This window comes from Rutilus rutilus (genome assembly GCF_951802725.1).
Source record: "Rutilus rutilus genome assembly, chromosome: 12".
In the NCBI taxonomy this organism is placed as follows: Eukaryota; Metazoa; Chordata; class Actinopteri; order Cypriniformes; family Leuciscidae; genus Rutilus; species Rutilus rutilus.
In genome coordinates, this window is record NC_140217.1 from 34,125,061 (window position 1) to 34,148,770 (window position 23,710).

At 37.7% G+C, this 23,710-nt stretch overlaps 4 protein-coding genes across 8 annotated transcripts in view; 1 reads left to right on the forward strand and 3 right to left on the reverse strand.

The window, feature by feature from the left end:
- cenps (centromere protein S) overlaps positions 1-8,544 on the forward strand; it is a 14,428-nt gene extending 5,884 nt beyond the window's left edge. For both annotated transcript variants that reach the window (XM_084425633.1, XM_084425632.1), the window contains exons 2-5: positions 6,766-6,889; positions 6,975-7,008; positions 7,098-7,164; positions 8,305-8,544. In XM_084425633.1, coding sequence (XP_084281759.1) covers positions 6,766-6,889; positions 6,975-7,008; positions 7,098-7,164; positions 8,305-8,436 — 357 coding nt within the window. In that variant the 3' untranslated portion in view covers positions 8,437-8,544. The remainder of the gene's footprint in view (positions 1-6,765; positions 6,890-6,974; positions 7,009-7,097; positions 7,165-8,304) is intronic.
- LOC311300940 (uncharacterized protein) overlaps positions 1-9,773 on the reverse strand; it is a 21,452-nt gene extending 11,679 nt beyond the window's left edge. For both annotated transcript variants that reach the window (XM_084425630.1, XM_084425629.1), the window contains exons 1-2: positions 9,756-9,773; positions 8,880-8,973 (exon numbers count right to left, since the gene is read on the reverse strand). The gene's annotated coding sequence lies outside the window, so the exon portion shown is untranslated. The remainder of the gene's footprint in view (positions 1-8,879; positions 8,974-9,755) is intronic.
- On the reverse strand, positions 8,545-14,797 carry tardbpb (TAR DNA binding protein b). 2 transcript variants are annotated; one of them, XR_014629389.1, is made up of 7 exons: positions 14,515-14,797; positions 13,586-13,841; positions 13,033-13,211; positions 12,729-12,869; positions 11,620-11,790; positions 9,756-10,868; positions 8,545-8,973 (listed from the first exon to the last, which is right to left on the reverse strand). XR_014629389.1 is itself a non-coding variant. In XM_084425628.1 (6 exons), exons 2-6 carry the CDS (start codon positions 13,824-13,826, stop codon positions 10,374-10,376), a joined length of 1,227 nt encoding a protein of 408 aa, XP_084281754.1. In that variant the 5' UTR covers positions 13,827-13,841; positions 14,515-14,797; the 3' UTR covers positions 9,052-10,373. The 2 variants fall into 2 exon arrangements, 1 of the variants encoding a protein (XP_084281754.1); XM_084425628.1 differs by lacking the exon at positions 8,545-8,973 and having other exon boundaries at positions 9,052-10,868.
- Positions 14,798-16,705: 1,908 nt separating this feature from the next.
- ca16b (carbonic anhydrase XVI b) overlaps positions 16,706-23,710 on the reverse strand; it is a 90,332-nt gene continuing 83,327 nt past the window's right edge. The window contains exons 16-29 of one of the 2 annotated variants that reach the window (XM_084426504.1): positions 23,055-23,151; positions 22,756-22,838; positions 22,542-22,676; positions 21,886-22,020; positions 21,646-21,806; positions 21,313-21,448; positions 20,263-20,409; positions 20,057-20,150; positions 19,360-19,436; positions 19,063-19,191; positions 18,552-18,698; positions 17,815-17,957; positions 17,169-17,304; positions 16,706-16,984 (exon numbers count right to left, since the gene is read on the reverse strand). In XM_084426504.1, coding sequence (XP_084282630.1) covers positions 16,844-16,984; positions 17,169-17,304; positions 17,815-17,957; positions 18,552-18,698; positions 19,063-19,191; positions 19,360-19,436; positions 20,057-20,150; positions 20,263-20,409; positions 21,313-21,448; positions 21,646-21,806; positions 21,886-22,020; positions 22,542-22,676; positions 22,756-22,838; positions 23,055-23,151 — 1,761 coding nt within the window. In that variant the 3' untranslated portion in view covers positions 16,706-16,843. The remainder of the gene's footprint in view (positions 16,985-17,168; positions 17,305-17,814; positions 17,958-18,551; positions 18,699-19,062; positions 19,192-19,359; positions 19,437-20,056; positions 20,151-20,262; positions 20,410-21,312; positions 21,449-21,645; positions 21,807-21,885; positions 22,021-22,541; positions 22,677-22,755; positions 22,839-23,054; positions 23,152-23,710) is intronic. The other variant, XM_084426505.1, reaches the window with a different exon arrangement.

The following is a 23,710-nucleotide window of genomic DNA, read 5'->3' on the forward strand; positions in this document are numbered from 1 at the left end:
AGACAAGAACATTATTAGACACTGCTGATCTGAATCTAATAAAGTGCAGACTGTACATTTATATTGAAAGTTAATTCAGATTACCCTGCCTTTATATTAATGTGAAATAAACCATATGTAATAGTCATTTATGACTAAGAGATTACACATGGTTACTTTACAGTAGACAAAAATACATCTTTAATACAGATACAGTTTGACTGAATGGTCAATGTGCTTTATATCTACCTAGTGTGTTGCAGCACAGACATTTTAAAAAGGGTGCAAATACATTACCAAAGTATTTCCATATGACGCTTTGGTATATCTTTGTGAAGCTCCATGGAATCAAACACCCGGATCTCATGACTTTGACCACAGAACTCCTTTGAGTTTGAAGATATCAAAAAGAAAAGATGTACATAAAAATAGACTTGAAAACAAATGTTAAAATAAATTTGTAGGATCTAATTATTTCAACTAACCCACAAAATGAAGTGGTTCCCAATCTCAGGATTCTCACTCGTACTGACACATCGAGGAAAAACCACAGTGTCGCTTCCTTTAAGGTTCTTCCCAAAATAAAAAATAAAAAATTCTGTGTAATAATTGCTATTTCCATAACAATCTATAAACACACACAACTACACATATATATGTGTGATTGCGTGTACATGAACAGTATACCTTCAAGCATGATACATTCCGAGGGGATATTTTTGTTTGAGTGATCCAGTCTCTCCACCAGCTAATAAATGTAAATGTTGGGAGCATCACAACCTTGCAGAAAGTTGATATAAATAATTATTACATACATACATACATACATAGATACATACAGTATATATATAATTAATTCAGTATTTTTTTTAAATCTCTTGAAAAATAGTATAATGTACTTACATTGGGTGTTGTAGATGCAAGCTGTGCTACTCTAATATTGACAGCCTATTACACATAAATACGTGTTAATGTTTCATAAACACACACACGAATATGTGGTTTAAGGGGACTCTCCATAGGCGTAATTCTTTTTATACTATACAAAATGTATATTCTATCTCCCTACACTAACCGTACCCCTAAACCTACTCATCACAGAAAACTTCCTGCATTTTTAGAATACAAAAAAAGAAGAGTATATATTTTTTAAGCCATTTGGTTTACAGGAAGTGTCCTCGTAAACCATGTTTACATTGTAATACCCATGGCCATGGCACACAAAAATACTGTACATACATCATCAGTCAGCCATGGTTGGTTGGGTAGGATGTCTTCTGATTCAGGTAAAATGGATTGTGCAGGATAGATTGACTTTAAGTCTTTAACTGTTGCTGTACAGTTGCCAACTTGCACAAGGACTGAAGTATGATTTTGTACAGTGTTGTACAATTCAGAAAGCTTGTCCTACAGGTAAATAATGACATGTAGAATGATAACACACTATGATAACATTTCCACCATGACATGATTTTGTTATTGAAAATCAATTTGTGCTAAACCAAATCTAAATATTTGCAATGATACCTTGTTTTCCTTCAAGATGGGGAAAAGTGATGTGCTAAAGTGTAGTCCTTCATCCGAGATTACTTCTTTCTTCTTTTCCTTGACATGCTCAGGAATTTGAAATCCTGAGTCAGTGCCTCTATCTGTAACAATTCACAGTGATTAGATCAACGTTTATGCAAGATAGTTATAAGGTTAAATGCACAAATTAAGATAAGATATCAATCTCACATGTAGTGAAGAGACTCAGCCTGCCATCCAGGCCAACTTCAGCTGCGCCTTGTGTCTGTCTCATCATTTTGTCCATGAATGATTTATTCACTTTACTGTTATGCAAATGAAACACTAAACGAAGTGCAAACATAAAATGAACATCTTTCAGCTGACAAAGAAAGTATCGAGAGTTGGCAAGTTCCCGATTGAGTTGCTCTGCCATTGAAGAGTTAATGAGACCAAGGAGCTCTGGGACAAGATCAAGGCTTCTCAGTTTCTCTTTTTCCTGTTTTTGGTTACGTTGATGGAAGCGGTCATACAGTGAAAGTCTATCTGAAGTTCCTGTGATAGGGTGAGGTTCGTCAAGTGCTTCAGTGGTTTGATTACCTTGACTCTGGACACGTCCACCTTCTATCATGGTTTTAACCCAGGGTAAATGGACGACAAGCTCCTTGGCTGAGGCCTTGGCCACATTTTCAGCTGTGGCCTCACACAATCTGCCATCAAAAGGTCTGAAAAATGTCTGTCGAGTTCTATTGTTAGCATGTCGTGCAACACGTCCCGCTACATCTGAAATGTAGATAGTCGGTGGAGTTTTTAAATTCAAAAGCGCATCAACGTGGTCCCTCGCTGACTCTTGCCACCAAAGAGGTGAACAAACGTAAACAATGGCATGTGGGCAGCCAACATGGAGAACACCACCTGAAAAAAGGGATCGACAAAAGCTAAAACATTTCTTCTAACGAACTCAATTGAAAAATTGTACATTGTTGCCATACCTCCAGTCTTCTGTAGTTTGATGAACATTTTGGGGTAAATGTCTTTGTATAGAAGTAGCTCCTCCAAGCGATTAATGATATCTGAGGCAGAGCCAGCAACAGATACTCCAAGTTGTGCACATGCTGCCAGCAGCTCACTTTTGGAAGGCTTGAAAAAGAAATGTAACTATTTAGTTTTTTGATTCACAATAAAATGTGTGTTTATAAGTAATAATTATGGCATAGTAATACCTTTTTTGATTCTAGCAGTTTTAGCACTGTGTCCTCAGCAGCATGCGAGTCCACAGGTGGCGACTTGTCACTTAGACGATCTGAAAACCCTTTGAGGATCTCTGTTTTTGTTAAAACTTTTCCAGCTCTGCAGGAGGATCCAAGCCAAGGGGCAAAAGATGAGTAGGACAGTTCACTGGAGAAAGGGTTTCTCTCTTTTGTTTCTATAGGTGATGAAGGGGGAAAGGACAAATTATATATCTTAGCAATTAAGTAGTATTTAAATGACAATCCATATGATCACATAAATTAATGTTTGTGAGTATAGTTCTTACCATAACTGAAACCAACACAAATTAATTCCTTTTCCAATGATGAATATCTCTCATCAACATCAACTGTAAGGTCACTTGGTTGTACATTCTCAGTGCATGGTCTCTTCAGGAGATTGACTAGTGGAAAAAATTATGTCATAAATTCACTACACCAATCATAAATGACTTTTATTTATATACACTGTAATTTCTATAAATAGCTTACCAGGTAAATCAAAGGCCACCTTCCAATTACCATCAGCAATTAGGATAGGTGGTTCATGGCCACAGCGAATACAAGAAAAGTCATAGCTATATCTGGTCATTGCCCAGAAATGAAAAAATGCTTTCCTCAGGGTGTTGTGGTGAATTGTCACTTGAAGAAGGTCCTCCATCATTGACAAAAATCGCCCAATGGCCGTGTTTGTCTTTAAAGTGTGGTAATTAAAAAAATATTCCTTAAAATACATACTTTAAAATCAATTTGACATGCTGTTCATATGTATTACAAATAACTTTTTCTTACCTTTAGGGCAGATGTCATCATAGCACATAGACGAGTAGTCAAAATGATTCTATTATTGAAATTATGAAAACCTGAAGTGTATTCCTGAAATCTGACTGGTGTCTTGCAGATCAGGCAGTATTTAACACACACTGTAACACCTTTATTAGGAGAGAGAACAAAAAAAAAAACCATACTTTACTGTGGCATTATCACACATTTACAAATGTTTGAATTTTTTTATTGAATGTACAAACCTTTCTTCACTGAATCTATATCGTAGACTGACGCAGTCTTTGTGGCAACCACTGGTTCTGTGAGACCTGGTGGGGTTGGCCCAGGGCAATAAGGACATGTTGCCTCTGTGGGCTCAAACCTTATCGGGACCTGACTTGCCTGAGTCCTTAATTGCTGTGGCAAAGTTTCTGGTATTCTTTTGTTTTGCCAGAGATAGTTGGTCATGGCAACGAGTTGGTGCTTCTTTAGTCCTTCCCCTACAACACCAAGTTCAATCTCTTCATTTTCAGAGGGGTCCCCTGACAAGTCACTGTCTGCTCTGAAAGACTCAATTAATAAATCTTCTCTTTCTTGGAAGAGCCACCACATTGCCATATAGATATGGACACATCGATACTGTTTCTTTGTGCTTTTACAAAGGCAATACCAGTCCCCCAACAATTTGTCAAAGGACACTCTTGTCCGCCCAAAGAGGCACCATCTTTCTTTCTTTCCCGAATAAATGGAAAAGTAAACAAATCTGCCAGAATATCCATGTTTCTCAAAGAAAATAGGAAAAACAGAGCAGATTCCCTCTAATGACGCTGAACTGTTAAGTTCAGTGCACTCCGTCAGTCTGGTGGTGGAAATCAGTCCTTTTTCCTGCATCGTCTTCAAAGATTCTTCTCTCACAGGCTCAGGAGGAATGTATGGTGGAGCAGAAGAAACTCTGATTAAATGTTCACACTCTGCACCAGGCTTTCCACTAAGTTTGGCCAGAGTCATGAACTCCCGGCACTCTGCTACTTCACAGCCAATGACTTGAGAGGTGGTGCTTTTCTGCATATGTATTGGGACTCTTTGGCCTCTACTATTTTTGGCTGTGATGAAGATGCCTTGCTGTACATCAACACAGTAAACAGGATCTGATGTTGCATGAAACTCTTTTTCATGTCTACGAAGACTCCCTGCTGTAGTAAAAGAGGATGAGCAGTGGCAACACAGAAAGCTCTGCTCACCAACAGGAGCACTCACTGCATTTTCATTTTTCTTTGGCTCACCTAAAAATGTAAATAAATTACAGTAGCAGTTTCAGAATTAGCGAGTGAGTTTGATTAGTATGTCATATGTTGTTATGTACCAGGCTTAATTAATAGCTATGGACCATGTTATGTACACATACTATAGAGACCAAGACTAAATGTCATCTGTTACAACAATTAGTTTCCAATTTAGATATTATGAAATGACCGAAAACATTAAGTGTTGTAGGCTTGAAATATCAACAGAAAATTATAACTATGCAAATATAAAATTAACAAATGCATACTTTTATTTGGCAGGTCTCTGAATGGTGTTACCATGCAACCTGCAAAACAAATATATTAAGTCAGTGACAGTACTTTTAATAGGTTATGTGTTTGGCAATAGCATGATTAATAATCATGTAATAGCATAATTAATTCCTACCATGTTTCTGCAGATGATCTTCAAATGCATTTCGCCTTTGTAAAATCCTGTCACACTTAAAGCAATGCCAGTGACTTCTTTTTAATTTGTCAATTTTGTCACAAAAGCATGGTACAGTGAACAGAACTGTTAAAAAACACATAAAGAGAATAGTGTATAATAAAACTAATAATTTAGTGAATAACATATGTTACAAAACCAACATATGCTCACCAAAATCCCCATCTTTGAAGTGCACAGCATATTTAAAATGTTTTTTTTCTAGGTGCTCTTCTGACCCATCCACAGCCTGTCTGCATAGCTGGCAGTTTTTCCCTTCATTGGCCTTAATTAAACTAATACGGTCTTTGAACGTTTGAAGACCTAAGGGACAAAACAATACAATACTGCACCTAATAAACAATTGCGTTTATATAATCATATATTTTATAATATAATACTATATAATTACAATTCTAAACTATAGCTTATAAATTATAGTGGTATATGCGAATAACATTTTACGATACTACTTAAGTAGGCCTACGCTCAGCCTATAAGCTATAGCAGGCTATACCACTGCATGACATGCATATTATACATAATGTAATAATCAATGGAATCTACATCATTCTACGTTATTCATATTTAAGGGTATTTCATTTTTGGGAATTTTTATCTCGATGGCTTACTTTAACTTAAGTTACTTTCATTGACTTAAGTTAGCCTACTCATCCTCAGTATCGACGAAGAAATCGCTTGACTTACCGTTCATGTTTGACCAAAATGATTGTGGTATAATGATTATAGTTTATGATTATAATGAGTATAATGATTATATATATATATTTTTTTGCTAGCGTCTTACTCGCAAACAAATACACCACCACCACCACCACCAGATGTTCCTCAACTGTCGCAAGTTTTAGGTTATTTTGCGCTAGCCAGTGTGGACTTATACTGACACCTACTGGCGTGCATGGAGCATCATGCATCAATAAAGGTTACAGAAACGGACGCGACTGTTAATACGTTATTCGTAGTGACCCATGGTAGATTTATTTCATGTCTTTCCTAGAATGGCCAGTTTGTGACTTTGCGAGATAAACAACATAAAGTAGCACTGGTATTACAAAACATTCAGTGCCACATATACCAATCAAATACAGACGTGACACAAATAACACGTTTGATAAAATATTAATGCACTTTAATTCGTTTAATTGTTATTTTAAATATCACAAAATGAGGCTATTTATTCAGGATTTTGTGCCACAATTACGTCAGTAGGCTATAGGTGTTCGATTAATCTGTCAGTCACTACTGGATGTGTCGCAACACGGTGACATGTTCCGCGACTCGGTGTCAGTCAGGTGTCAGTGTGTCGCGATGTCAGTGACACATGCCACTCCACCACTGGCACATGCCAATAATGTCAGTGACACATGCCACTATCCACTGGCACATGCCAATGAAGACCGGATGTGCCACCGGATGTGCCAATACGCATAGTGACATGTGCCATTGGCTTCTGTGCGTCAGATGCCATGTCACTTAATGTTAATACCGCCTCTCAGTATTTATGTTCTTTTAGAGGCTGAAAGCTGCCGTTCACTACACTGTCGGCTCTCTCTGTCAACACATCGCTGCAGACTGCGAGAAACAAATCACCAAACAGACAATAGCAGCTATTGCAGAGACTGCGTTCAGACAGTGCGGTAAGATTGGGCTTTGTGACGTTCATATTTCGGTAGGATTAAACATGATATTTATTCACGCTCGTCCTGTTTCTTACCTCTCCAGATATATTTGCCAAGGACTTGGAAGCGTTTGCGAGGTAAACTTAGTGCAAAAGTAGGTTTTCCTTGATTATTAATCACATAAAGATGTTTTACTTGTGCTGAGGCATATATTGCATGTTTGCAGACATGCTAAAAGACACACAGTTACAGTGGATGATGTGAAGCTGACAGCGAGGAGAACCACTGCACTGGTAGGATGATTTCAGATATGAAACTTATCACCTTTTTTGTGTGCAAATAATCTGTAAGGTCCCACCCAACAACGAAAAATGACACTGTAAAAAAGGAAGTTAAAAACTATTCAAAGGTTTTGTAAACACATTTATTCACTCTCGTTCTGTTTCTTACCTCCTAGATATATTTTCCAAGCTTCGGAAGCCCATCATATGTTATAGCCTACATGTCCCCCCGGTTTCACAGACAAGGCTTAAGCCTAATCCCAGGTTAAAATGCATTACTGAGCTGTTTCAACTGAAAACAACTTGCACTGACATTTCTTAAAATATGTCAGTGCCGTTTTGTCTCAAGATGCACATCAGTAATGTTTTTTTCTAAGGCACATTTATAAAAGCTACTTAAATGTTATGATTGAACTAAGGCCTAATCTCATCTTGAACTAAGGCCTAATCTCATCTTAATCTAAGCCCTGTCTGTGAAACCTGGGGCCGGTTGCATAAACCTCTAAGACTAGTCTTACAAGTTAGACATCAATTTATTTTCTTTAAGATGATTAATAGCTTTTTTAAAATCAGTTACATAAAAACGTAGATAAGCCTACTTTGATAACGAAAACTAAGATTGACTGCCCCGGATCATGCCAGAACTTAAAACACTGTCTTAACATTATGGCTATGTTTATGCACCCAGCCACAGGCCTAAATGTTAATATTTAAAATAATATAAAATGCTTGGGTATATAAGTGAGTACTTTGTGACTGTTAGGGAAAATCTAATTTTACGTTGTAAAGGTAACACTTTATTTTAAGGTGTCATAGTTACACGTTACTACATGTACTTACTATAGTTTTAACAGTAATTTATGCATAATTACAAGTAACTAACCCAAAACCTAATTCTATAATAAGTACATGTAGTTAATATTACTCAGTAATTGTCTAAGTACAATGTAATTGTCACCTTAAAATAAAGTGTAACCGTGTAAATTTATACATGATTAAATTATAGTTAATTTAACTAACTAAAAACATTTCTTTAAAGATACATCTAAATAACTGAACATTCTGCCAAGTGCTCATGTAATACAAAATATTTACTTGTAAGGTACAAGGTAATTAATGAAAAAACACCGTACCCTTGCTTTATCCTTACAGTACAACTACATTCAGCAGAAAAGTGAAGAACTGGCTTTGAACAACCAGGAACTGAAGGAGAAAAGGAAGAAGAATGCTGCCAAGAGGAAGAGTAAAGACATGGAAGCTGACGAGAACGAGGTTGAAGATTGATCTAAAGAAATGTACAAAATTCACATTTTTATAAGTTGCACAAAAGTACTTGGTTTTTGCATGTAATAAAACAGCTGTACATAAATCACATTAAATACTTAACACCAATCATTGTTATACTCAAACATGAGTTAATTTGTGTTTTATTGTAATAAAGAATCCTATAAACACGACTTTCTTGGGAATATGAAGCTCTATGAAACAATACAGATAATCTAAAATATTTTAATTCAAACATTTTAAAAAACATGGACCTGAAAAACCTATGCCTGCATTTGAATACAACAAGCTGCTTTCTCAAAACCAAACTAAATCAAGCCTAATATCATCTCAGCTCAGGTTTTCAGATTGAAATGTATTACGCTTGAAGTGTTTTGAGTTAGCACCTCGTCTGGAAGCACCTATCAGATTCTGCTACAGTCTACCGTGTCCATGGCCGTTACCAGAGATGCAGAACCACAGCATCCTCCATCTTCCTCCATCCCCAAACAGACTTCCCGCCTGGGGTTCAGTTGCGACCAGCCATATTCCAGGCCCCTAAATGTGTGAATTCAATTAGTTGTGTGGTATTTGCTTTCAAACATCACGTGACAAACCAGTATGAGAAAATGGCAATCTATTCAAATTAGTTTTATTGAAGCACTCCCTTCATTTGACAAGTCATATAAAATGCCTTTGAAAACACTGAGCAACGTTATCTAGAGGGAAACTCCACAGACATCCACAGCACTCAACATACAGGTCGCACTTACACCATCACTCATGTTTTCCCCCCTCAGTGTCCACTGAAGATGTCATCCATATCAAAGCTCACACTTACAGGTCAAGTTACAAGAAAAAAAAAAAAAAAAAAGCACACACACCATACAGCATTCAGATGGGATTATAGAAGCAAGACAAAGTATGCATCATCATCATCATCACAACATTCCACTAACTATATAAGCACATGTCAGTATACTAAAGGAGAAAAGCAAAATGGAACCTAGGGAGACCAAAATTTTTTTTTTAAATAAAAATAAATCTTTGAGGTACACATGAACAAAATGTCCGTCAATTTGGGCTCAATTAAGGGGAAAGCTGGGAAGTATCAGCAGCTCTCATTCACTCGCTCACCAAACCCACCCACTGCAGTCACATTTCGGCTCGTTCATCGCACTCGCAAGTCTTTTCGTTCGTGCGCTCCACACTTTCTTCGCTCACTCGCAGCCTTCTCACTCTTCGCCATATCACCAATCGCACTCAAGGGTTGTTTAAAAACGTCACTTTCTGCGCACTTCTTGTCTTAAAAAGTGGATTAAGAAAAAGGAGACACCCACCGTGTCATCGAGCCGTGCGATGAGAGCATATAGACATGGGGAGGAAGGTGACATAATGACCTCAGCCACACTGTGCTGCCATAGAGGGCGCTCTTCCCAGGCAAACCCCACAGATGTCAACTGCAGAAGAGATTTTGATGAAGGCTTGTTTTAAAGGGTTTCCATAAAACTGGACTGAATCATAAAGCTGAATTTACAATATGTTCAGGTTTCAACCAGATTCTTTCCAATGCAAATGTCTTTTTTTTTGTCCTAAATAATAATAAATGTACTTGAAGGATTATGCAATTCTCATGCATTTTCAGATATCCACAGATTGAACAACATGCATTACAAGAATCCAGTTGAAATGCTTAGTTTGTATCGACCAAGACAATACAACATTAAAAAAAAAAAAAAACATAATTCCAAAGATAGTACATTAATGTTGCATCTTGGTTAACATCTCACTCTAAACACTAACTTAAATTCCATTCAGTGTAAAAAACATTCTTCTTTTTTTTGTCCCCTGTCTCCCTTTTCACCCATCCCCACTCCCAAACACACGTGACAAGATAAGTCTCTCGGAAAATACTTACCAAATGCGCTAGAAATACAACACTTCAAACACAAACCGATTTACATACCCCACCCTGACGACTTAGACTCCATACCAGAGCCAAAGCTGGAGTTAAACCCACTACCACCTGTGGTGGAGTTAGAGCCGGAGCCCCAGCCGAGAGCAGCTGAGCTGCTGTAGTTGCTGTTCCCCGAACTGTATGTTTGGGGCTGGTCCCGAGGGGCACTAGTGCCGCTTGTGCTCGTGCCAGACGCACCTGACTGATTCTGCTGTGCTAACATTCCCATCATACCCCAACTGCTCTGCAGGGCGGCCTGGGCGGCAGCCATCATGGCTGGGTTGAGATTGAAATTGTTGAAATTTCCCAAGCTGCTGGAGCTACTACCCCCCATGCCACTGCGGCTGGCTGCAAAACCCTGACCTCCGAACCCATTCCCAAAGCGCCCTGCCCGCTCCATCATCTGCCTAGTGTTGTTGTGTTTTGGCTCAGCGTTGGAGATGTGCACGCTGATGCCCTTGATGATCAGATCTTCTCCACACAGGGAAGCGGCAACCTGGAGGAAAGATGAAAAATATTAATTATAATCCAGAATAGAATATTAAACAATAAATTCCAGAATGCAGCAAAAGTAAACGTAAATTCTCATACCAATAGAAAAATCACCACAAACAAGACCTTGAATTGAAATGCATTCATATGAGAAATTACACAAAGTGCAAATTAATCTAGCCACGTGGCCTGTATCTTGCGTTATTTAATTTTTTACAGTTTTAGTTTAATTTCTGTTTTTGTGAACAGGTCTTTATCCCTGGTTTATCACCTTAAAGTGCCCCTATTATGCTTTTTCAAGGCCTGGAAGAGTTTGATTCGTGTTGTAGACATGTTGAGAAGACACTGCGAAAGGACTAGGGCTCCAATTGATATGATAAAACTGACTGCATCATTACTGTTTGTGTCATACAAGTGCTAAGGAAGATCCAGAGCTGAAATTCAGATATGGTAATGGGAGTTTTGTTTCTGTAAGCGGTAGACCAATCACAACAGACTGGGTCGTCTGACCAATCAGAGAAAGAGTAAGCTCTCGGAAAAGAGGGGTGTAGAGAGACGATCCTTTTTCGAACCATTTCAGACAATGTGAAAAATGTGAGAAAAGAGGTGATGCTGCAATGTACATTATGAGAAAATTAAAGTGTTTTTTTTTACATTGGATGCTACTGCATGAGACCTCCAAAACAAAAATAGGAACCTTTAAAATAGCATAACAGGGCACTTTAAGATCAATGAGAAAAAAAACAATAGCTTACCTGGTCATCTGCAAAGGTGACGAAAGCGAACGCTCTGAATGGTTTAGGAATGAAGACATCTGTGACCTCCCCATATTGCATGAAGAACTGACGGAGCTCATCAGCGCTCATGTCCTCTGTGCAACGGCCCACAAATACTTTCCTGCTCCTCATTGGTTCATCTGGACCTTGCTGTAAAATGTTCAGACACATCATTTTGTTTAGCACCCTAAAAGTGAATATCTGACACTTCATTTATAAATGGCTAATTAATTAAAAGTAACAATTTATAATATACACTAGAGCTGCACAATTCTGAATGAGAATAAAATAAATAAATAAATTGTTTAAAATAGAGATCTGAATAGACAACAAAACATGTAATTTACTAGAGGTTCTGACAAAATGTTAATTGCTGCGGTCTATTTAAATTGTTTAATTAATATGAACAAATTAAGAAACAAACTCATACAGGTTTGGTTGGTACAACATGAGGGTGAGTAAATGATGACAACATTTTCATTTTTGGGTGAACTGTTCCTTTAAGTCGAAAAATGAAACAAATTTAGGGAAATTATATTTCAAAAATATGCTACAACACAACAACTGCTCTCTCTGACTCAGCGGAAGCGCCAAAACAGATCTGAATGTTCCAGTGTTATTTTATCAAAGGTTTAATAGACAGGTGAATTGTTGATCGCGGTCTATTAACGATAAATCGTGCAGCTCTAATATACACTATCGTTCAAAGGTCTGTAAAGTAAATTGGTCAAAGTAAAGACAATTATAATGTTACAAAATTTATTTAAAACTATCATGGTTTCCACAAAAATATTGATGATAAGACGTTTCTTGAGCAGCAAATCAAAATGATTTCTGAAGGATCATGTGACACTGAAGACTGGAGTAATGATGCTGAAAATTCAGCTTTGCAATCACAGGAAGGAATTACATTTTAAAAATATATTCAAAGTGGAAAACATTAGAATTTAACACACAATATTTCACAATATTACTGTTTTAACAGTATTTTTGATCAAATATATGCAGCCTTGGTGAGCATATGAAACTTCTTTCAAAAACATTAATAACCCCAAACTTTTAAATAAAAAAATAAAAAAGACACTAACCTTAGAGTTAGGTAGTTTGCAGTCACACCACCTGCCGTCAATCATGTGCCGCTGTGACATCACCTTACCCTGAGACTCCCAGTCACCAAACCTTACAAACCCAAACCCTTTTGAATTCCCCGTCTTTACGTCCCGCTTGACCTAGTGTAACAGAATCAAGTCAAGAACTGAATTCATACCAGATCTAATCCGACTTCAAGAATGACAGTCGAGTCTAGTTCTATTTTTAATAGCTGGATAGCTCTCACCAAAATATGACAGTACAAAGACGATCACATCTTATATTTATATCAGTATGTTTTACCTGCACCATGATGACTTCTCCAAACGTACTGAAGTAGTCTTTTAAGTCTTGTTCTGTAGTTTTCCATGGCAGACCCAAGACAATCAGATCTGAAGTCTTCTGATCTCCTCTCTTGATCTTTGTTGCAGAAGAAGCATCAATCTCATCCATCTTCCTCTTATTATCTGGCAGAGCCGTTTCTAGAATAGAAAAGTTCACTTGTTAAATGTTTTCATATCCAAACCATTCATGCAACAAAAACAACCCCATTAAATCAAAATGCATTGCATTTTTACAGCTAAAGATAGACAAAAGAAATACTGAAGAACACCCAAATGTGCTCAACTATGGTTATGACATAACCTCACTGTTAAATTATAAAGCACATGCCTAAATTAACCCTAAAATAGATACAATGACCTCTTTTGCCTTCGAGGGGAAAAAGTTAGGGTTATTAATGTCATTTTACATTAAAAAACATGATTTTGACCATCATTAGAATGTTTCTCAAAACCTTTCTCATATTTATATTAGGTCCGAGGCCTATTGTAACTTAAGTGAACATAAAACGTACCCTTGGGGTAATTGACCACATAGACCAGGTTACCCCAGCCGTTCTCGGGGGCGTGCAGGATTCCTTCCACCAGGCGAACTCCCCTCATACACTGAGACACCGGGCTCCGGAAGCGCAGGCCACAAGCCCCTGGAAACTGAGCGGCCACCGTGGACAGCAGCACCGTGCCGTCGTCCTCCGACGGGATCTCCATCGGCTCCTCGTTCTCCTCCTCCGCGACGCGAATGTACATCTCGGCCATCTCTCCTGAGTCGAGCTGTTGGTAAGTAAATGTAATTTGTGGTGCTTCTTCCATCGTGAAATAATTGTTTTGATCGAATCGTTCTCTCGTGTATCTTCGACTGTTATACTGTCTTTAAAGACTTGACTGACTATAGCGAACCAATAACAATCGAGTGCGGGCTGTGAAGGATCAATATCATTGGTTGGACACGCGGAACGACCACGCCCCTTCATTGAAAAAGTCAGTGTTTTGATTGTGAACTAACGTTCGTCAAAACGGAACTGAACGAGACAACGTTCGTGAACGAAATACGTTATTGAAAATTGAAATGTAGGTTATTATTGTGAAAATGACAGATCTGTACTAAGCATTTTCTTGGTAGAATTGATATGGAATAATAAGAAGTATTTCCAGAAAATGTGTCATTACGATGTAAATAGCAAAAGTGTCAAGCAAATGAATCTTTCTAGTAAACTGATTCAAAAGAATCGAGTCACTAGGTTGAATCAAAATGTTACCGCTAGTTGTAATGTGAGCTGACGGCCGTGCGCGCGACTTCAGTGCATAGCGCTTGCAAACAACTCGCGAATCATTTTCGCTAAGCAACAGTAAAATACTGCCTCAACCGACAACTAATAGGTCGATATGCGGTGTAAATACATATTCTTCTGTGTATTATTAATGAAAAGAATACAATTAACCTTACCAATGAACAACTGCTCGGATCCAGATATTCCTTTGTTAGCGCCACCACGCTCCTCGTTCAGAAAAAAAAAATGTGACTGTTAGGATCAATGAATGAACCAGTTAACACGACGCTCACGGAGACCGATACTCTCAACAGTGTCCGTTTCTACTCTAATTGGAATAAAGCAAAATAACGCAGTCTTTGTATATAATAGCAAGACAATAATATTCCGTATCATCTAACTCATGCGACACTATTTTCGTATCAAGATGGCATCACATAGTCATGAAGGAAATACGTCACACGTGGGCGAGCTCACTTTTACATGTGCACGGGTTAGAGAGAAGGGAAAATAAACATTGTTGGTATGCCATCATGTTTGCTTTGCTTGAAGATATATGCATAAAATGTAATAACAAGAAGTGTTATTTCTAAAAAATGTAGGTGGCACTGTCATTTGAGTAACTAAAACACTTTACCGATGAAAGCAAAAGCGCCCGTTCCCCGTGTATTAGTGGACTGTTCCCAGAGATATAATGGTAGAAATTCTACCACCTCCTAGTGGTAGAAATGAGTTTAATATCCATGTTATTTACTTGACGCACAGTGATGTGTACAAAGTTACAGTGCAATAGTGTTTGTCTAGATCTGAATTTAATATTTTTGTAAAATAATTTCCCACTTTTTTTTCATTTGTCTACTTAAAGGAATAGTTCACCCAAAAATGAAAATGTTGTCATCATTTACTCACCCTCATGTTGTACCAAACCTGTATGAGTTTATTTCTTCGGTTGAACACAAAAGAAGATATTTTAAAGAATGTTGGTAACCAGACAGTTAACAGCACCTATTGACTTCCATAGTAGAAGAAAAAAAAAAATACTATGGAAGTCACTGACTGTAACAAAAAGCAAATTCTCATGTTAAGGCAAGTTATTATCAGCTTGTTTTTTTAAAGACTATGTTTGGCTTAAAACTGGAAAAGTTCCTAATAAGTTGCGTGTGTTTCCATTTATTTTTATGGGGACATGAATATGTACTGCATAGTAGGAATAATACTTATACAACATTCTTTTTTTTCCATTTGTGATTGTTAAAAGCAAAACATTAATGAGTTGTAATATGTGTTAAATCATACTGGTTAATGGCCAAAGCAACACCAACTTCCATCTGTGTATCAGGTGATTATCTTCATCCGAGTTGTTCCATTGTATGTACATGAGAATTTTGATGGGAATGGGAAAAAAACCTTCTCCGAATGTAGATCCTCTAATTGTTCAATGATAACATCCATATGTGTATCAGGTGAATATCTTCATTGGTGTCATTTCATTGACTTTACATGAGAATTTTATATTTAAAAACATATCTAGTAGTTTTAAGTGGAGTACTTTTACTTCAGTATTTCACCCCTTCCTCAAACGAATTCTCAGTTTTATGTCCTAATCTGTTATGCAATCATTTAATCAGATTTTTTTTAAATTGGAAATAGCAAAGGGCCTAACACAGATCCCTGTGGCACTCCACGATTTACTGACGTTATCTAGATTTTTCCCCGTTTAAAAAGACAAAATAGTAATGGTCTGATTGGTACGATCTAAACCACCTGTCCCTGTCCCTGAATACCAGTGTAAACAGAACAGTCACATACCTGTTGGAGGAAGTACTGAGCATGCCCATTGAAAACATGACAACTGAAATGAAGGAAACGAGATAAAGATTTTTTGATCAATATCTTTATATATTACAAAACCATAGAAATGCTACTGATAACAATATATGTTCACAGTTGCTGTTATGATACCACACTGAAATAATGTATATAAGTTAGACATAAAATGGCATATCTTAATAAATAAAAAAAAATAACATATTAATCTAACAAGTCACAATGCTTGACGGTTAAAAGTCGCATCATGATGAGCATTAAGTTGGAGCTTTTCTGTGTACAGTTTTCATGGGTATGAGGCTGATGTGTGTGTTAATGTGCTGTCGCTGATCACCCTCACATGTCTGTAGACTTTATCGTCAAGAATAAAGTGATACTCGGAAACGGTTTCAACACAATTATCAATAATCAGCTAGGCATCAAGTAGTAACACTGACAGTGTAGTGCAAAGTAGACGGTGTGTGTGTCTGTGTGCACGTGTTTTGGAGAGCAGTTTGTGGCGCTCAGCAGGATAACAAAAAGCAGCAAAAATAAATATCAAAAGAATTTATTTTTATCAGTATATAAAAGCTCTTTTTTGTCGTTTTTTTTTCCTTTTCATTTCACCAAGAGTCTGTGGAAAAAGGCCTCATGGAAAGTTCAAGGAACTACTTTGTTCCATTTCATTTTCTGGAAACATCACACCAAAGACTCCATGCTCTCAGCCTGGTTGGATTCATCCATTACCACTATCCCAGTATCCATGTAGCTGAAGCCAAGTCTGCAGTCTTTACTGCTAACCAGGCTGAGCATAGCCTTGTAAAGGTAGTGATAGTGCTCCTAAAAGAAGTAGACAGAAATAGAGAAAAAAAGGAAATAAATGCAATGGGAAGGGACATAACATTTTTAAATGGTTTTGGAACTCGAATCAGACTGCGTCAAACGTCTACACGAGACCCCAATGACCTCTCTGGATTTATCATCAGGCAGACTTTTGTGATGAGGTTACATTTTGTTAACTTACAATTTCAGTGAAGACACCAGGCCTCATTAGGTTAATCATTTTGGCCACTTGATAGACATCCACAGCACTCTCGTTCTCCAGCTGCTGGGAGAGTGTGGTCAGAGCACAGAACATCCCGGCAGAAACTGCCCCGAACCTGTAACACACAATCCATGAGGCTCTGCTTTTGGTTACATAAGCTGCTTTTCCACCGTCAGGCTGAACGGTAAGGAAGGGATACAGTTGTATTGCCACTTGAGCTTGGTTCGGCAGGCACGGTTACAAACCGTTATCGGGCGGAATTCTAACCATGCTGGTAGAATGCGTGGTGATGTCGCCACTCGGGATTGGTCACTTGCCTGGCTACCAGTTTCTGTGTAGGTGGCGAAGTTTCACTTATAACAGAGTAATATTTGACCAGAAGTCTCTATACTTTCGCACAAGTAATGGAGTTGTGTACTTTGTCCACCTCTGGCAACGACTGAGGCATTTGTATTACATTCCAGCTCGGTTTTCAGCCCCACAGTGGAAAATGAAACCGTATCCGTGCCGGCTGGGCCGGATCGGCACGGAATGGAAAGGTTGAGCATTGAGAATGGTTTGGCCTGACGGTGGAAAAGCGTCTCTACGCCACTACTCATGTTCTATGCACACACAGGACACTCACTCATCATGCACAATGGTGGGACCGTCCCTCGTCATTGCCTCTTCTTTGATGATGTTGATAAGCTCAAATGTGCTGCTGATGGATGCATCAGGATCTGGCCAATTCGGACATTGGAAATGTCGGACTTCTAGCACATAGTCGTCCTGCACAGCAAAGATAAACCTGTTATATAAGCATGTTATACTTATGCAGAAATTAATATGTCCACATTAAGTTCATCTAATCAAGCAAACTAACTTTATGTATGGCGGAATAGCACTTGGGAGCACTTCGACTCGGCGCAGTAATATCATCACTCCTGAAAAATCCTCTCCCCCTCTCCCTCTCCCTTCTGTCATTAGAACCAACGTGACTTTTTACTGCGCCGAGTCGAAGTGCTCCCAAGTGCTATTCCGCCATACATTATAGTTATTCTTTTTACCCGCTTAGAAAAGTGCCACGTTTTATTTTGTCTCACCATACTTGGTCGTGTAACTACTCGTGTAACTGTATTTAAATAGGGAAAACGTGGAGGTGTTTGGTCGCTTCTAACTTCATCTCTGTTTGGATCCTAATGAATGAACTGGGCTAAGCTAAGTGCTATCAAAGTGTCGCCGCGCGCCAGAGCGATTGATTGCACGCACTGAAACGAGAGAGGTATGTATCAACTCGTCTTAGTTAAGGGAATAACATAGTTTAATATGAAAAAACGGTGGAGTGTTCCTTTAAGAGTCATGATTGTGTAGTGCGTGAGACACCTGTGTGGCTTCCAGGATGAAGTCGTGGATGACGAGTTGTTCCTCATTAGATAAACAGAGTCTGTCAGTATTAATGAGGGTGACAGTAAAGGCTACGCAGTTCATGGGCTCCTCTCTGCTGGGCCAGTACACAAATTCATCCTCAGTCTATAAAAAGAAGAGCAGGGCATATCATATCATATCGATTTTTATAAGGCTAACAGATTCAGGTGATTTATAATTGAACTTGTTTCCACATTAAATATTTATCAAAAGAAAATACAAATGATTTTATAACTAGACCGAGGGTGCTCTTTAGATATAGTTTCTTAAAAAAGTTAACAGTATTATAAAGACAATAATTAAATTGGAATTTAAGTGTAAGTGCTACGATAACCCGCTGGTATGAAATGTTTTAGAGTGCATTAACAGAACTTACTGAATATGTATTAAAAGAACATAAGTTACATAACGCAGCAAGCATCCACTTAAAAACTCATGTTCACAAGTAGCTCTTTAACGCTGTACTCACGAGGCCGAGGTTGTCTGGCAACATCACAATAACTTGAGCGTTATGATCCCAGATCATCCTCCAGAAGTCTGTGGTCGTGTGGGGAAGAGGATGCTGGGTAATGACAAACTCATTGCTCCTGTAATAGCCCTGTGAGTGGATAAACATTGATTTCATTCTACAAGAAAATCACAGCAAATGATGAGACGAGCAGATGAAGAGATAAAAACACCGGTACGCAAATTATTCATGTTCCATGCATTATTAACTATAATCCAAAATGATGTATAATGTTCCAGTAAAGTCTTATTGCTGTACCATAATGTAGGAGGCGTTGATGTAGTCTGTTCCCTTTACTCCTGGGAGGGGAGCTAGTGCCACTCGTGCCCGCTCCGCTGTGGGGAAAAACAACTCACTATAACCTTCACAACCAACCAAACCTTGTATTGTACCATTCATTCAATGTGTTTTAAAATAGTATTGTTTGCAATTCTTAATGACTTTCTTATGTTATATTTTATGTTAAGCAATACACACCCAGACACATACATGCATGCATATATATATATATAGCAAATATGAGAATATTTCTAGAGAACAGAAATATTTTTTTTTAAAGCAAGACATAACAAATATCCCTAAAACAAATTGTAAACTGAAAATGTATCTAAGAAAGCTAATTCAAAATATTAATAAATACTATAATAGTATATAAATAATAGTAAAATAACACTAGGCATTCGTTACTATAGTTAAAAATCCTTGGTGCATCTATTTAATGCATGAAATTAAATACTAATGTTAAATGAACATTAAATACAACTTATAAATGCACTGTAAAAAAATATATATACACACATTTTTTGTGGGTATTTTAAATAGTATTTATTGTTAAAGTAAATTGTGCTACTACACTGCGCACTACACTGTATATTGAGAATACAGCAAAGTCTATATTGCCAAGAAGCTGGAGTGTTGATTTTGATACATGGGTTTAGAAGGTTTAGCGACTCACTTGGCAAGACAGTCGAGGTGCGGTTCTTCTCTTTGTTGCAGTCCTTCTGGGCACTGAAACACTCCGTGAGGTGAGAATTGCATTGCGTCAACAACTGGAGGAACAGTAACAAGAGCGTCCACAAGGAGGAGCAGGTTAGTCGTCTAACTGAGAAAAACATCTTTATACAATTGCATAGAGACACAACAGAGTCATCCAGTCCAGACCTTAAACTGTTTGTCCATGCGCGTTTGTCCCGTTGGGCTCGGGGTGAGAATGCTGTTAACATAATTATGGAGTTGCCAAGCAGGAACCTCAGTCTCTTTACTAAGCACAGCTTCCATTAGTGCATCATGGATAAAGATAAACTGCTCCTGTAGGTCACACATATAGTCATTAAGACAAACCATTTTGCATTAGGAATGTGACATCTGAACACTATATTTATGAATAAATATGGGTTTATGTTCAAAATGGTAATTTTTTTCAGTATGCAGTATGTAGAGTATGAACAGCATGTACATTTTCTGTATTTATGTAACACCCAGACAACGTACTACATGCCAAAATGTGCAGTGTGCAATCAGAAAACACTGCAAACTGTATCCCACAATGCAATGCACTTGACATGACCTTACATTTCTAGTATGACGAATTCAATGTAATTTGACTGGACAAACACAAAATGGAATTTAAAAAATGCAAAATAGCCTTTTTTATTCTTAAATATGCAACAGTGTTATTTTAGTACTAATACTTATTTATATACTATTCAATTTTGGTATTAACATTATGAATTTGCTTTTATTTCTACATGTTCAGTATTAATTTTAAATCTAGTTTAATTTCTAGTAATTATGTTATGTGCTTTTTAAAATATTACTGTTACGGATTCATTTAAGTTTTTTTTTATATTTTTTTATTTGTTAAAAATGTATATTTCAGTTTTAATTTTTAATTATTTCCAGTTAGTAATTTAAGTGCTTCAACCTAAATCAGCAGCTATAAATTAACAATTTATATAGTTGTAGTTAACAGTAATCACCCTGATATGCAACATGTAAAAATAATGAGGTCATGTGATGAAATTTAGTTTGTAATTGCATACTACAGTAGTTCCACATACAATTTTTAACAACGAGTCTGCAGTGAACAGTATATGCTGCACAGTATGCAGTGTGTAGTAAGAAGTACACTAATATTCCCTTCCGAAAGTGATTCAAGAGTTCATTTTGAGTCTGTGTAAATATAGCGTATTAAATCAAACAGGTAATAACCTCGGTCTGGACCAAGTAGTTACGCTGAGCTCGGATGTGCTTGAGGTATCCCAGGACGTTGACTGTGCCTTTGTCCTTTATCTGCTGCAGCATGCTGTCTATGACTATGTATGTGCCTGTTCTGCCCACTCCAGCACTGCAGGACACAGAGAGAGTGATGGTTTGATAAAAATGACATTGCATTTTGGTACAAAGCAAAGAGTCTCTCACTTCCAAACACCCTGTGCTGAAAATGATGTAGGAATGGGAAACCCTGCACAACTAGAAAGTACATCACTGAAACTGGCAATTCACACGCTAGTGGGCGGAGCTTATATTTCCATAGAATAGTACCTGCAGTGAACTAGAACGGGGCCTGTGCCCGGCGTGCGTGCCACTGTAGACCGAGAGATGAATTTGAGGACTGGAAGTGCATACTCAGGTACGCCCATGTCTGGCCACTGCGTGTAATGGTACTGGACCACCAGCCGCTCATTCTGCCTCCCCTTCTGACCCTGAGAGAGACAGTTCAGAGGTCAAAATGCAGGGTCTGATACAATGCTCTGTAAATGCTCTATGAATCCTCAAAAGCACCTTTTTCAGTTTAATGTTACGTATGATGAAATGCCGGAGTGTGTAGTAGGCATGCACTTTAGTACTCTTCAGAGTCACCATTATGCTCCCATAAACCTCGCAGTTGTCTGACGGCCAATACTGATCACATTTCCTCTGTAAAAACAACAAATACATCTTCTGTTTTTGCATTTCAAAACACCAAAGTCTGCATTAACAGAATAGTTCACCAAAAACGAGCCCTATTCAGCCATGTGGGAAATGTGGACAGAATCGCAGAACACAGTCAGAAAAATGGAATTTATAGTATAACATGAAGCAGAATGAGTTAATCAAAACGTGATATGGAGTAGTGTCTGTGAATATTAAAGGACAAAAAAAAAAGCTTGTCTAAAAAAAAAAATCGGAATCTAAAAAAATTAAAACTGGAAATGGGAAAAACAGATGAAAATTTGAAAAAAAAAAAAATGAAATTTGAAAATAAAAACGGGGCGCTATTCTTGACCTCCGGCATAGCGAGTGAGACCGAATCCTTTATCGAACCGTTTCAGACACTGTGAGAAAAGAGGTGATGCTGCAATGTGTTTCTTTGACCTGTACATTTATTATAGGAGACATATGCATAAAATAGCATAATTGGGGCACTTTAAATAAACTTTGTGGAATTAGTTACATACCCTGCCTTTCTCCACCAAGTTAGTGATCATGACAATCACAGTGGTGTTCTGTTCCCAAATCATTCTCCAAAAGTCCTCAAATGTGGACTTCAGAGGGCCCTGAGCGGCTATGTAAGCCCTGGATCTGTTATAACCCTGAGAGGGAGAATATTTCATTATAAAACACACATTAAAGCAACAAGCAACACACATGCACTTGTAATAAAATGCGTACGTCTACATAGTTGGCATTGATGTAGTCACTGTGCTTGGAGTCTTTCCCAGACAGTTGCTGCAACTTCACTCTGCTGTGATCATCTGGGTATTAAAAAGCAATAAATGATGTATTATTCGAATCACTGTTCGAGCTATGTAATCTATTTAGAAATACTAGCAATGCATGCAAAATTGAGAGATGGATATTAATAGCTTTTATCTTCATCTTGCATGCACCGCTAGCACTTCACAGATGAATTCACAGTATGTTGAAGAAGGTGAATGTTCATGTTTGCCACATAATAATCGACAACTCACAGGCGACAATGTTGATGTATCTGTTTTTGTGCTTGTTGTCTGGGTGATTTGAATGCTCTGCCGTAATCTTCATTTCAGACGTGCAGTGTTGAACCTCCTGCGGGGAAGGTATGATTTCAAATTAGTTATAACTTACTTACAGTCTACGCTAGGTCTACAATTGCTTTTCTGCAGTACAGAGTTATGCATGATTTCTGTGTGCATTGACTACCCGGATCTAAAGCGTAGTAAGCAACTCACACATTTTCATCTTCCATTTCCCATGTGACAAATTAAAACAGAAATAAGAGCAGCCATTTTAAAAAAAATCTCCTCGACTCAATGTTTAATTTGACTGTCAAAAGGTTTTACTTTTACACCGACTTGGATTAAAATGTAAATATTTATCCCTAATATGATTAACTGGATGCCACTTGATGGTTTAAACACGAGAACAATTGTTGCATACCATTTTTTTTTTTTTTTCATTCTGATTACAGTCCTATCAGAATTTCTTTCTGTTGACCACATTACTGGTTAATTATTTAAGACTCATTTACAAAACAATTAGTTAATTATTCCAGTAATTAGCCACACTTTGATTAGAATTTACATATATTGCCCCATTTGTCCAAGTCATTTAATTATTGTCACATCAATGTAATTTGAAATAAATT